At 38.4% G+C, this 15104-nt stretch overlaps 1 protein-coding gene across 2 annotated transcripts in view; it reads right to left on the reverse strand.

Moving 5' to 3' along the window:
* Positions 1-9994: 9994 nt before the first annotated feature.
* Positions 9995-15104, reverse strand: part of LOC140238115 (mothers against decapentaplegic homolog 4-like) — a 52602-nt gene continuing 47492 nt past the window's right edge. For both annotated transcript variants that reach the window (XM_072318050.1, XM_072318049.1), the window contains exons 8-11: positions 14093-14276; positions 12581-12749; positions 11768-11906; positions 9995-11302 (exon numbers count right to left, since the gene is read on the reverse strand). In XM_072318050.1, the coding sequence (XP_072174151.1) occupies positions 11091-11302; positions 11768-11906; positions 12581-12749; positions 14093-14276 (704 nt within the window). In that variant the 3' untranslated portion in view covers positions 9995-11090. The remainder of the gene's footprint in view (positions 11303-11767; positions 11907-12580; positions 12750-14092; positions 14277-15104) is intronic.

The raw sequence follows: 15104 nt of genomic DNA on the forward strand, positions 1-15104 counted from the left end.
AGTTTGTGTTTTATGTTTTTATGTTTAATGTTCATCAATGTTGTCAAGTGTATTGTTTGTTTCTCTGATAGTACGATCATAATTGCTGTCGGATGTTTCACCCCCAACTGCAAGGGAAATTCGTGTGAGCATTACGCACGTGCTGGAGGCAGAACGGAGTCAATTCTGAATTATGAAAGTGCTGAAGACGCAAGGGAATGCAGGCATTGGGACTTGAATGTATACAGAACAGTGAACTCTTTCAGAGAAAATCACCGTCTGCTGCACATAACCTGCACGGGCCACTGGGAATGGCAACATGCCATTATTCAAGTGAATGTATGTCCAGTGGTATTAATGACTCTGTGCTAAAGAAAGTTGATGTCTGAGTTTGACAGGAATCACTTTGTAAGCCATTATTTTCATGTACAGATATTTTCATGCATTTGGACATGGACATTTACGCGAGATGTTGTTTTCGCAAATTGGAAAGCACATGGTGACATTTTTGCGTGTTGTTAAATTCGCGGTCCAATCGTAATTTGGGAAGTCACGAAAATTGTACCCTCACAAAAACAACAGCTTATACAATAATGGATGTGTGTGGACTTCATCAGAGAGAGCTATCCATACCAAAATATGTCACCAGGATTTAGGGCTACAGAGTTGTGTTTAGGGAGCAATATTGATGTCATTATGGTCACTAGATGTGGTGTTCACCTTTTTCTTTTTAGGTCAGAACTTAATAGTTGTGTTTGTCTTTTTTTTTAATGTAACAACTTGACATATCTTAATGTTCTTACCACTTTTATCTTTTACCTTTTCATCATTGTCATTTTTCTTTGGTTGAAATGGGTGCATTTAAGCCAAGGCCCCATGCTTTTTCAGTGTTACTATTTGATCTACTTGATACTTCTATCCAGTAAGGATCAAAAGCTTTCTGACACTCATTTTCAGAAAGGCTCCTCGCCCCATCTTACTCTACAGGCAACAAATCCTGTGATTGCAGGCATATTTGTATGTGTTTATTGTAATTTTGGTTCTAACTGATGAGTACAGCCTAAGGAAGTTGTATAAGATAATGAAATTTGATGGCATTAATTATTGTGTATTGTTTGACCCTATCTCTGTCTAAAATGCCATGACTTGGTCAAACTCATTACTGTGACTTCTGCAGGGCTTGCAAACTTCCATACTGAATTGGGCATTGCTTTGTCTTCTTACTCTCGTGAGGAGAATACAAAGAAAAATGAATTCAATTAGAGAATGTATGCAACTTGAAAAGAAAAAAAGATAAGAAAATCAAAGCAATTGTGTGATTCTATGCTCTTGTTGTATATTCATGTATCATAGTGTGGTAATTTCAGTAGAATTCCTAATGTCCGATGAGAATTTTCAAGGTAATGATTTATCAGGTGCAAACAACTTTAACCAGTATTATTACAAGAAAAAAAAATTCAATTTTTTGTATATGCTCTGACAATAACTACCTAGGCAATCAAAGGCTTGTTCATCTTCCTCCTAGGGTCACTGTACTTTAGAGCTATACGAAGTTGTTCATGCAGATGTGCTATACTGTGTCTGTGCATGAATAGGGGAAGATTGACAGGCATGAAATCTCATATGCTGCATTTGTCGTCACTTTTCTGTGGGTACATTGACCATTTCCGGGAAACTGAGTCTGTGGCAGATGGTTCACTCTCGTGTATACGATATGGAAGTATGTGGAGCATAAATCAGTTCCACAATCGCAAAGTGCTTGGAATGATGCGTGCAACGATTTATATTGATCTATTCATGTGTTACCATCTCTGTGAGGGGATGACACTTCTTGGAAATTATGTAGGATGGTTCATGTGAAAGGAACATACAAATCATAGTTCTGTTGTGACATCTCTGTCTGAATATTCTGAATAAAAGGAGGACACTGCCACACAACAGCAGCTGGAAGATGTTTGCAAGAAAAGTCCCCCCCCCCCCCCCCTTGGAATCACTTTGAACGGAAGCAGTGAAATGGAGCAGCGTCAGCTTACTGGTGTGGCAAAATTTGAGATGTTCAAGTCATTAGGGGTTTGAATGTCACTCATCTGTGTAGTTTTGGAGCCTACGGGCTACTGGACATGGCCATTTTGGTCACCTGATCATGACATCACTGGCATAGTTCTCCCCATTTGACATACAAAAACAAGCAAAGTAATTTCCTCCTGATATTGTGCGAGTAGATCCTTTATCTTTTTTCTTCTTTTTTTTTTTTCCAGGATAAGGAGGGGTCTTCTGTCATATATCATGGACTATCATGAAAGAAAATTTGTCTTAATGATATAAAACCAGACATAACTCCTGCTCTGTATGAAACAAAGGAACTAGGGCAAGACGTTACACAAGCTGTGAGACATTCAAAAGACTAAAGCAGATTATCTTGGGGTTACAAGGACCACCGTTTCGGAGCACGTAATGACAGTTGAGAAGAAGGAAAAATATTTTTGACTGATGTTCAGGTTCCCCAAGATTTCTACTGGTTGTTTGCTGCTTCTTATTCCTGCATCTATTCAATAATAACTTTACTGAAGGGTGAATGATCTGCTGCAGGACTCAAAAGAAAAAAACAAACAAACCCGGTAAGAAAAAAATGTGTTTTGTTCTGTTTTCGACTCATATCCTGACTAACAGAAAAATTTGAAGTAAAACAAATGTGCAATTCTGGTACTAAATGTGTAGTTGTCTGTTGGGGAGAGCTTGCACAGTTGGGGCTCTTGCCTTTCTCGTGTCAAATTTGGTTGGATCCAATTTCTTTTAACTTGTATTATTTTTTTTCTGTATGCCATGGTATGTCATAGCTTGACCAACTGACCCAAACTGTAGATCCCACAGAACATAGGTGACGAGTTTGCCTGTTTTCTTGCCTTGAAGATTGCGATAATGTGGGGTTGGTCATACTCTTTGTGAATACGTTCATGATACCACTGTATATCTATTTGGTGAATTAAAACAAAAAAAAAATGTGATAAAATATATTGACAATACAATGCAAGTCAAAGGACTTTTACATGTGTATTTGTGAAATGTGTGTACTGTATGTTGAAAGCAAGAGCCTTCCTTCAAGTTTGTGAAAGTGAGTGCACTGCATTTGATTTTCCAAAGTAGCTGTAACAGGTAAGATTACATCACATACTACAGAAAAGTGGGTGTTTCATTGCAGCAATAAAGTTCTTGGATTTAGGTACACATTATTTTTGCCAAGCAGCGTTAAAGGCCCAAGTCCACACTAATATCAAGTTGATTTCAATAAAAAGAGAAACATTAAACAAGTATAACGCTGAAAATTTCATCAAAATTGGATGTAAAGTAAGAAAGTCATGAAATTTTAAAGTTTGGCTTAATTTCACAAAACAGTTATATGTACATCCTGGTCAGTATGCAAATGAGGGAACCGATGATGTCATCCACTCACTATTTCTTTTGTATTTTATTATATGAAATTTGAAATATTTCAATTTTTTCCTCATTATGATGTAAAACAAAAATTGGTTCCTCACTGAACTTGTGGAATTGCCATTTTTCTAACATTGTGATTCAAGGAAAAGCTTCCTTAATGTCAAATCTGCAAAAATTGTAATATTCTATAATTCATATAATAAAATACAAAAAAAAAAAAATAGTGAGTGTGTGACATCATCAGCTATCTCATTTGCATATCCCCCGTGTTGTGCATATAACTGTTTTGTGGAAATAGGCGAAACTTTAAATTGTCATAACTTACTTATTTTACATCCGATTTTGATGAAATTTTCAGCATTATGCTTGTTTAATTTTACTCTGTTTATTGAAATCAACTTGATATTGGTGTGGACTTGGCCTTTAATGCTCTATGTATGCAAATTAGGAGAGTCAATGATAACATCGCCTTGCAACACTCCCATTGAGTGTTAAAAAAAAAAAATGTACTGAGAATAATGTTTCTGGTTGATATATTCACCAACGCCCCCACCCCATGATAATTAAAACTGCTCGATTGTGACTACAATTATTTGATGTAAAGGATAAAAGGATAAAGTCACGGTCCTGTAAAAGCATATAAACCCTTCCCCACCCACTAAAAGCATGGTTTTCTTATTTAAAGTCTGATCATCATGAAACTTGTATCATTCTGTCTTTATAGCTCTACTCCACATCACAGCCAACTTGCATTTAAAATGAAATGGCAGTTTCAAGTGGAATTTGGCTAACTTGTAATGTACAAAAATCCCTGTCTAGTCAGTTAAAGGAAAGCTGCTAAATCTCTGTGTAATGGTCCACATTCATCATCTGGTGTGAGTAAACATGTTACATTTTCAGCTTCTTGAAAACCTTGTGGCTGATTTTCTCCAAAGTTGGCAGGGCACTCCCTAGGGTAATAGGATTTCAATTTGTTCAAATGGGCACCATGTCCCCCCCCCCCCCCTCCCCCCAAAAAGAAAGAAAAAAAAAAAAAAAAAGAAAGTTAGGAATCTTTAATAAGAATCTTCTCCAGAACCAGAAGTTATAGAGCTAATTTAATGCTAGTGAGTACATTGGTGACTGTAGTTTCTAGTTCACGACAGATCAAGGAGTGCACCCCTCGAGTTTGGGGGGGGGGGGGGGTGCAAATTGGGCAACAATTTGAATATTTTCATCTTCTTAAAAATGCATGGCCAAATTTTTACAAAACTTGGCAGGTACTATCTCAAGGGTGGTACAATATTTACATATTCAAATGGGAACCATGCACCAGAGTGGGGGTCAATTTTTACATTTTGATCTTCTCTGTCGGAATTCTACATTGGCAGGTATTATCGTCAGTGAGATGATTTACTAACAATCACTTTAAAAAAAAAAATCTTAATGGACAAGCTGAACAACATACCATAAACACAACTTTTATTCATGGGCAACTCATGAATTTAATGTGCACTGGTCAAACATTACACTATAAAACATGTACAGAATAAAGCTAGAGAAAGAGAGAGAGAGAGAGTGAGAGAAAGAAAGAAAGAATGGAATATACCACAATACATAATAGATTGTACACCCCAAATGTGCATAATTACATAACATGATTGCTTTATAAAACACTCAGTCAAGAGGCAGCACTGTTCTGTATGTTCCAGGTTGCAAACAACTGATGCAGTATAACAAGTCGACCTCCCAACTTTTCAGTTATTTGTAACCTTTTTCTTTTTGAAAAATCAAAAATAAAATACAAAAAACTGCCAACCTGTTAGGAAAAACAGACACTACACCAAACATACTCTAAAAAAACATGTTATCATTTAACATGACACAAATTGTCGCATACCTATATTTACAGTACGGTAATATGTATAAAGGTACAATTGCTTCTCTTTACAAATATATTTCATGTGGATGGAGTTGTACGCAAGGACTATTGTGTGGTGTGGGTGATTTTACAAAATCTTTTTGGTACAGGTACAATCGTATTTCTGATGAGCGGTAAGTTGTTTGGTCGGAGAAAACAACATTCAGAGAGGGGGGATTATCACATCATATCAAATATGATGCAGGATGCATCAAACACAGTGTTGACACAAGTTGACACCGCTGTCACCAAGTTGGGCCCAGGTACATTGTAGCAACCCCTTAACACCCTGCACTCCAGCGAAGTCTAACTACGAAATTCAAGTTTAGGACCAAAGAATTCACATCCTAATTCTTGTGTTTTTATCTTTCTTTTTGCTACAGCATCTCCTTTGTAAAGAGAGAACTAATCTTGATTGCAACGTTTTCACTATTTTCAATGACATGATAAAGAGATTTCTTCCCATTCATTCACGCCTGCAACATAGTATTTCTATTTACTGTCACTGTTGTGCCCCCATTTTTTTTTGGATGTGATATTTGTCAATAGGACTGTAATTGAGAAGTTAATTTTTTTTTTTGCAACACAAAAAGTACCAGTACTGACATCCTTCTGTGCACGTCAGAACAAAGTTACCTACTTTAACCATGCATGCCCCCCTCCCCTCCCTCAAAAGATCTGTGCAAAATTTAAATTAAATCACACGGTGTGGAACAAACCTCTACTGCAAATGACCTTTTTTTTGCTGTAGTATTGAATACCAAGGCTCGCATACCACACCTGTTTCAGATTCTGACATTTTAAGAACCCAAGGCCCAAGGGAGAAACTTGGCATTTTCCTCGCAATTAATGACTTTCTATGGCTGAACGTAATGACGTATTTTTAAAATGCAAGCGATTTAAACATGATGGCCTACCAAAATAAAATCATATGATCCTGATATTCTAAAACTTTTTTTTATAACTTATTTTGCATCGGATTTCTGACACCTCTTGTCACATTTGCACTCTTACCACACAGGCATTTACTCTTGGTGGGTCGACACATGTGCGCACCTTGCTATGTCACATGACGCATGACAAAAATGACTGGAATGTTTTGATGGTGTGTGTTTGTTTGTGTTTGTGTTCTCGTAAACTGTTTCAATCAGGGACATTGGTTGGTACTGCTCTGGGCAACCGAGAAAACATTTCACATTGGGCATAGGCCAGTTTGTCCAGGGCCTCGTTTTATCAAAAGATAAAATCAATTTTACATTTCCTTACCACATAGGATGCCATAGACTTACAGTTAAAATCAACTATAAAATCAATTTTATATCTTGATAAAACAGGGCCCTGAGTAGTTAAATGAAACGATGCACTCATAAGGCCCTAGGGGTACCAGTACCTTATAAATGTATAATGCATCTGCCCATTCTGCATACTCAGTGCCTGTGTGTAGGCAATAACAGTACTTCACACTATCCAAATGGGGTTACTGAAATTTTGACACATCCTTGATTGCTGTGTAGGCCCCCATCACTACATGAAGCCTGGTTTTTCATGAAATAAACTGAACTATTAAAGATATAAAATTTGATGGTTTTCCATTTCAATTATTCAATTTATCATTAAAAAACAAAAATCAGAAATGAATAATGGGACTTTGCCTGGATGCCCGTGAGCAAACGGTCATTTACCCATTACAAGCCTCACACGAGAAAGTGTGTGTGTATGAAGAGCTGTGTGATTACCACTATCCCCCCGCCCCTCCCAAAATGAATCAGATAACAAGATAATAAATGTGTGTTCCAGAATGAAAGCCAAGAAAAGTATGAAGAGTAGATACAACATGAAGTCGGCACTGGCGAAGAAAGATATATGATACAAATATCATCAATGAACAGATGAATGGCAGTATGAAAAAAAAAAAAAAAAACCAAGCAGGTAAATGAGTGTATACATTCAAGGCATTGTTTTAAGGAGTATTTTGAATTATATGCATTGCATAAGAAACAACACAAGAACAAAAGAACCACTGCAACTGCGAGAGTAATACATGTCTTTTTCACGAGCAGAAATGTGAAGTTTGCCCTCAGGCAAGTTGCTGAAGTCAACAATGAAAATGCGCAAAAAACAAACGGCTTTGTCAAAAAAAAGGAAGAGAGAATAGAAAAGACTGAAAACTGTGATGACACGACTAACAAGAAGGCTGACCAATACATTCACTCTTTCTTACAGGTGAGGGCAGTATCTTTTCTTAGCCTGTTTTGTGCAAAGAATTGTGGGTAGCTCTCTCACTGATGCATGATAATGGTCACCTGTGTCCATTCCCCACACCCACCCTTTTCCTCATGTAGTGGGGCTTAAGCAACCCCGATGAAAGTACAGGACACTCAGGGAGTTGGACTGCCACTTTTCAGTGCTGAATTCATTAATAGTTTGGACAAGCTTTGGACTTATGCTATCCAGATTGGGATTTTCATCTTCAGACAAAAGGTGCACAAAATCACAGGGTGTAGAAAAAAAGAAACAACCAAAACCAGTGTCTACCTTAACCCATTAAGGACGAACTGATTTCGCTATAACACATATTTTCTATAGACACCTGCCCGAGTATACTCGGAACTAGTCTTCAAAGGGTTAACATGTAAAAGAGCTAATGTGTGACCCAGACTAAACTTCCTACAAGTGTGACCTTGTTGCTATTCATTATTTACCCCCTTATGTTAGAGTCAAACTTTATAATTCAACTACACACACCAATAGCTCCAGTCACTGGCTTGTCTGTGCTATGGCAGGTGAAGCAATAAACAGTAAAGTGTGTCAACACCTCATTCCTTTGGCATTGTTAAACACAAGAAAAGCAATGCTTTCATGACATCACGCAAAGAACATCCCGTCAAATGACGCGAACGAATGACCACAATCACAAAATCATACGAAACAAACAGTGGAAGACCGGTGTAGATTCGCTGAAGATTTTTGATCGGCGCCCATTCATTCATTCTTCAAAGATCAACATTAGTGTAGATGAAATCCGCCCCTGACCGACAACTGTAACTGAGTCGTCTTGACATGCGACAGAAATCTAACAGAGTCCACCATTAGATTACTTTTGAAGTCTTACATTAAAAGATATGTCACTGCCTACTTTCACATAATGCCATCTTTAGACATAGGGTGATACATTTGACATCAGCTGGTAATGTTACATAATAGACACCTCAAGACAAGTCAGTGCTGTTAAGAAAGAGTAAAATCTTCCCCTTACCGTCACAGCTTGTGAAATAATTCTACTCACGATCATCTGCGCTTACGCACTGGGCACACAAAGGGACTTTGTGTACGTTGTGAGCTTATTCTAGTTACGATAGTGACCCACTGACCTAGAAAACCATTTCAGAACAACACCACACTTGTTACGACAGTAGAATCATTGTATGAATCAATAGACTGGTTGACAATGAAAGATGAATAATGAGAATGTCGGTGATTTTGCCTTAGCGTAGAAAAAATGTATCAAATATCAAATTGCAATATCATGTCATATCATATCAATACCATTATCAATTTAAGTCTTTCATAAAGATTATCTTCTTTATTCCTCTTTATTCGAGAGCCATCAGTTGATATCATTTGAAGCAGACATTTGAAGCAGACCTTCATTTACGAAACGTTCAATATCCAATCATCCCATCATTGCTTTAAGTTGGCAAATCATGATTAAGTTGAATCACTCACTTATTTTATTTCATGTGGAAAAGTAGTAATAACCTGGAAATATGGTTTGAATATTATAGAACTACACAATTACATGATTCTTGCTCTAAAACTCATTTGGCTATCATGTTAAAACCCTGGATTTCAGTGATTAACTCTATACATGTGACCTTGGGAAATCATTGTCGAAAGATATTTGATGAAACCTGGTATTGTCATTGCAATCATTGAAAAATATTGAGCTGTTCATCTTCAGGAGTATCTTTCAATATTTCTTCATTTTACTTAAGGGATGTAACAGAGAACAACTAGGAGAGATAAATAAAAATGCTGCACTTCACCTGCATAACTTTTGCCCTCATTTTTACATCAAGAACTTGAATTTAAAATTGAATTTAACACTTAAAGCTGAAGCAATAGTGAGTTGTGTGTGTATGTGTGGTGGGTGGGGGGGGGGGGGGGGTGGGAGGAAACACCATGACATTAATAGTGAAATTTAGCATACCACTATTTAGTGACATTTCCAAGAAAAGACTCTATCATACTACATTTTCTGACTATGAAGATTGCAAGACAGAAATCATCGCACTGGGTGTAGGCAAGCATTGGTATCCCAATGGTAATGTTCATGCTATTTGAAACTTTGTGTAAATTTTTAGTATATTTTGCAAGTCCTAATGCAAAAAATATCAAATAAAAATTGGTGCAATCAACACTTATCAAATCAACGTGTCTTCTACCGGAAAGGATTGCAGTGCCAAAAGTATGCTGGTATGCTATACAGGCTAACAGAAATGCTATCCCCTGCTTTGTTTTAAAAGATTTATTGGTTGACATACAATGTACTTTTACTTTTCTTTGGCATATTATCCTTATCTCCCTACATACATAATATTTCAAGTTCAATAAACAATGCTTTCTTCTTTCATACATCTCCCTACCCCCCCCCCCCCCCCCCCCCCATCGCAAAACATTGTCAAAACTTGGTTGGGTTCTCAGTACAGGGTAAGCAAGTGATAACCTTGACTATGGGAACTATTGATTTGCTGCAATGAAACTTACACACATCAACAGAAAAAGAACACATGGTTTGTTAAACATATCATCAACTGAATATATGCTGAGACAGAAATATTTTTTACTTGATGGCAGTTATTTAAGAAAATGTTTGTGCTGTACAGATGAGTGAAATTCATTCTTTATGCATTATGGGTCATCCCAGGGCTGTGACCACATGAAGATGAAAGAAACACTGCCTGTCCTGATGCCAGTAGTTAAGGTACATTAGTCGACAGACAAGCAGAATTGATAAGAGGCAACAAATTTTATTGGCCTGGGGGAATATCTTGGAAGAGTAAATGCTGACAGAGGCTATCACGTGGCACATCATAATGATCCTTGTCAATTATCTCCGTTTCACAAAGAATGCATGAACCAATGCATCAGTGAGACAGCGAGCAGTGTGTGTCTGAATTACGTGAAAGCAGAACGCCATTTGACTTTATGATTATACAGAGTGTTGCTGATGCGTTACAAATCAATGAACCTGCCGTTTTCATAAATGTTTTCCTTCTTCCACAAGTGAGCCACTGCTCTCGAATAATGTAACTTTCAATATCACGTCATAGTTTTATGTCGCGAATCAATATACTGCAGTGACAAGCTGCCTGGAGCTTCTTGCACGAGACCCCGGCTCCAGATTAGCCGGGAACTCGTCAGTATGTTATCAGACTCCAAGGTGGTTCTGGGTCTTCAATCATGTCCTCCACTGTGGTTGGCTGCACAGGTCAATCAACAATAATAATAAAAAACTCTTACAAAACACAATGCATTTCCTGTCCACTCAGCATCACTCCAAATTTAGCTTGGCCTGGAGAATTGTCTGTATGCGTAGTGCACAGTGCAATGTGGTGCATGGGGGTGAAGCCTCTTTCTTTTAGGAGTCCACATCACATCTTTATTGTCAGGAGCTGGGCAAGGAGGGGGGGGGGGGCTGAACCTGTACCCCCTGCCCCATCCAACCCCCATCAGTCCTCTTCCACCAACAACATTCTCACTCCCCTTCTTCCCTTCAGTCTATTGGGTGTGGCTCCATGAGGGGCATAGTGTGGAGCACCTCGTCCAGGAGCTGGAGGGCACGGTGCAGGTGGATCTCGATCCAGCACGGCGTCTCCTTGATGCTCTGCCGGGGGTAGTCCGGGCCCCACCCCTTCACGAAGCTCATCCGCAAGATGCACAGCCTCCGGAGGTCGTCGACCCCAATGCCCGCTGCCGCAGAGTAACCTGTGTTCAAGGTGGATGGGAGGGAAACGTGACAAAAAAAGAAGCAATGTGTGAGATCACATGATGGAGTCACTGTACACACTGGAATAGAGCTTCACACAGCATATGATTATAATTCCATCGGAAGCAAACATGGACTGTGGGTAAAACCAATCTAAAATGATAGAACCCCACGTGAGGAATGATGGAGAAGGCTACGAGGGTATTGTTTGATTGCTTTGTTTCTGATACTTTCAATGCATATAAATATCAATTTTACTTTCTTGAAAAATAAATGTTACAAGATGAATACATGTATAGTCATTGTTAGTGTGTGCGTATACTCTTAATCAGACACATACACACAAGATGTAAGATTAATACATAATTAGGATAATAAAAAGAATATTGGTCACGAGGAAACTGCAAAGTGAGAATGGCTTTTTTTTCCTCCATAATCATCACCAACTGCAGCACTGGACTTACGGACTGCTGGTGCTATCCCTCCAACTGACGAGGGCCCTGGGACGTGGCCAGCCACGGCGGCCGCCTGCGCTGCTGCTGCAGCCTGGGCTGTGGCTGCTTGGGACTTCATCTGGGCGTAGCACTGCTTCAGGTCAAACACCTGATGTGTATGGGCAAGAAGACACAGAGTGCATAAGACAGAGTTCAGTACATCACATGCCATGAAAATTTTGCTTACTGGTATGTATAACATACCTGCCAACATTTCAAGATGAAATATCTTACTCGTGGATTGCAAAAATCTTATTTTATATGCAAACTGAAGTTAAAAATTTTACTTTCGGTCAAATCTTCAGAAAATACACATGAAAGGTATATCTAAATATGTTTTTTAAATCTGATTTTGCTTTTTTTAACGTAAAAAATCTTACTGGATCTGATAAAATCTTACTAGTTGTCAAGTATGGTATAAGAACCATTCAGGGCCATTACCAATTCACACGTCTGTTTGCCTACGGACAATCACTGTTTGGCAAATAAAATTTTACAGAAAACTTTAAGGTGAGGTAACCGTCGTTTATTTTTCCCTAAAAAACTCTACATACACTCATCCATTACAGTTTTTACAATAGAAACATGAATGAAAACAGATGAGATTTATTCTGAAAAAAAAAAAATAATAACAAAACAAAAACAAAACTGCACACAACGCATTCTCCTATGTGAATCATTCAGTAGGTGAATACACAAGTTTCTCATCATTATCATAGTTCAATGAAAAAAAAAAACTGGTAAGGATCTGTGAGGCACATTGATCATCGCTGCCTTCAATACCTTGATGTATGCCGTGGGATAGATCTTGTGCACGGCATCCCCGGGCGCCCGGCCGGCTTCCCTATCGAGGTAGTAGCTTTGGACGAAGACCGCGTGGTCACTCTGACACCTGACCCAGACGTCCCCCTCCCCTTTCAGCTCCAGCTGCACACCTTTCCCAATGTGAAGCCTGTCATAGGGTTGGAAGAAAATAAAGATGACCCCTGTTTCTATGATACCTTAATAATATGCACACCATCTTATTCATTAAATGCAATGGTCCAAGAGTAGAGTGCTTACATCACAAAATAATGTATCTACTATCATTGTAAGCTGAGATAAGACAGAGAAACTAAATCCAAAATAAAATTGGTGTCACATGCAGACACTTATTTCACTAATGTTACGTTCGGTTCCATGGCATTTGCTCTTGCGACAATTGCTCCCATGATTTATCGGCACGTTAAGCCAAGCATAAATTCTACCCACAAAAATAACCCTAAACCTCTATCACAGTCCCAACCCTAATCCTAAGTCTTTGGAGAAAATAAGACCGGAGCGATTGTCGCAGGAACAATATCGTGTTACCGTTACGTTCACCATCATCTTTTCCATGAAAAAGACCACTACAGTGATCCGTAACTATGTGTCAATGAGCTTGAGAAGTGGCGATTAAGATTTAACTAGAGGAAAACTATCATCACCATTTGATTGATCTTTAAGCATAAATACTGGACATTACTAGCAAACTGTTACACAATTCATGACAGTAGAAGGACTTCTCTGGTCAATCAGTGAAAACTGAAGGCATTAAAAAAAAAGGAGAAAACTTGTGCATGAACCAGAACACAGCTTTTTCACTACAGTCTTTTAAATTTTACAAAACTAGTCACAAAAAAGGGGGATGTATCAAATGAATGACTCGTGCATTCATTATTCATTCTCTCCTGCGCTTCCACATGTTTTGGCTTTGATAAGAACTTGGTTCACAGACACACAGAAAGAAAAAAAAAAGAAGAAGAAATAACCCAGTTTTACTGATGAGAATACCCTCGCTTTGTACAAACAGCAGCCATTTGCACATATCCAAAAGCTGCAGCTTTAAAACTTTGCACTTTCCTCAAGCACTTACAAGGTTGCATGTACTTTGCACACTGAAACCTCTCATGTTCACGCTGTGATAGGCAAAAGAAAAAAAAAAGAGAGAGAAAAAGCCTTGTATTTGCCAGGTGTCTGCAGCAATGAGAAAAGTACAAATAATGTATCATGAAAAGTAAGCGTACCCCTTCTAACCACATTGGACCTTGGTAGTTCACATCAAGTTCAAATTACAGTCAAGTTGTTGGTATGTACGTTGGTATGGAAGAAGCGCTTGTGTTCTCACTTATGAACTACAGGTACCTCCACTGTTAACCCATTGAAGACAAGTCTCAAGAATACTCAGGCAGGTGTCTATGGGAAATGCATATTGTGGCAAAATCAGTCGGTCCTCAACGGGTTAATGTCACTACTGGAAAACTTGAAATGGAATACCTGGCCTTCTCGCTGCTTTCGGTCCTGTGTACGTTGGAAAGCTGTCCCAGGCAAAACCTGTCCATCCTCGACGGGTCCACATAGCCATCGACCTTCACCGTCGGGCAAGAGGACTGGATCTTGAAAATTTCACCAACCTGGGTATCCAACTCAAAGTAGGCAATGGAACACCAGTACTCTGGGGCTGAAGAGAAATATGAAAACACAAACACAAGCAAATGAATAAAACAACAACAACAAACACACAGGGATGTAAATCAACCTTACTATTAACACCTTCACATCCTCAATATGGTCATATGGCAGTACAATATACTGACTGGCTGGTATAATTGACCCTTTAAAAGGGCAATTCAGATATAACTGGTAAAAAAAAGAAGAAACACATCAAGGAGATATTTTGGAAAATGATGCCAGTGTATTGCATCGAAAATATTTATTTTGAGAAGTGGTTTCATCTCCGTGATACCTAGCACCTCAATTTACCAACTCCTGCAAACCTTTTGTTTGCTCTGGACTTCATCCAAGGGTCACTAGCAGGAAACGAAAAGGAGAGGTGGTTTCATAAGTGCTTGAGTTGAGTACTGTGGCAAGCACTACAAAAACATATGACTTCATTCACTTTCAACAGCAGGTGAAAAACAACAGTGCATTAACACACAAGTGATGTTGTGTTTACTCGCAAAACAACTGAGCTGACTGCATGTTTTCTAACCTTCGCACATTGGCCAAATTTTTCCTCTTTTTTTTGTAAATAAATGTGACATAGATTATAGAAGAATCATGACTTTGAATAGATGTGGTGAAAATCTGAAAATCATGTCAGTCCAGTCAAACAGAAATTGGGTTTATGTTTTAACCTATTGCAGTCAATCAGTTTAGTGGTAAGAATCTGTTGCAGATGATAGAGTAGATGGTAACAGCAAAGTGTGGCATAAACTTACAATACTTTGAGAACATTAATTCTACCATCATCGTTTAGCAAATATATATGAGAGAAGTTATGTCTACA

This window comes from Diadema setosum, chromosome 14 (assembly GCF_964275005.1).
Source record: "Diadema setosum chromosome 14, eeDiaSeto1, whole genome shotgun sequence".
In the NCBI taxonomy this organism is placed as follows: Eukaryota; Metazoa; Echinodermata; class Echinoidea; order Diadematoida; family Diadematidae; genus Diadema; species Diadema setosum.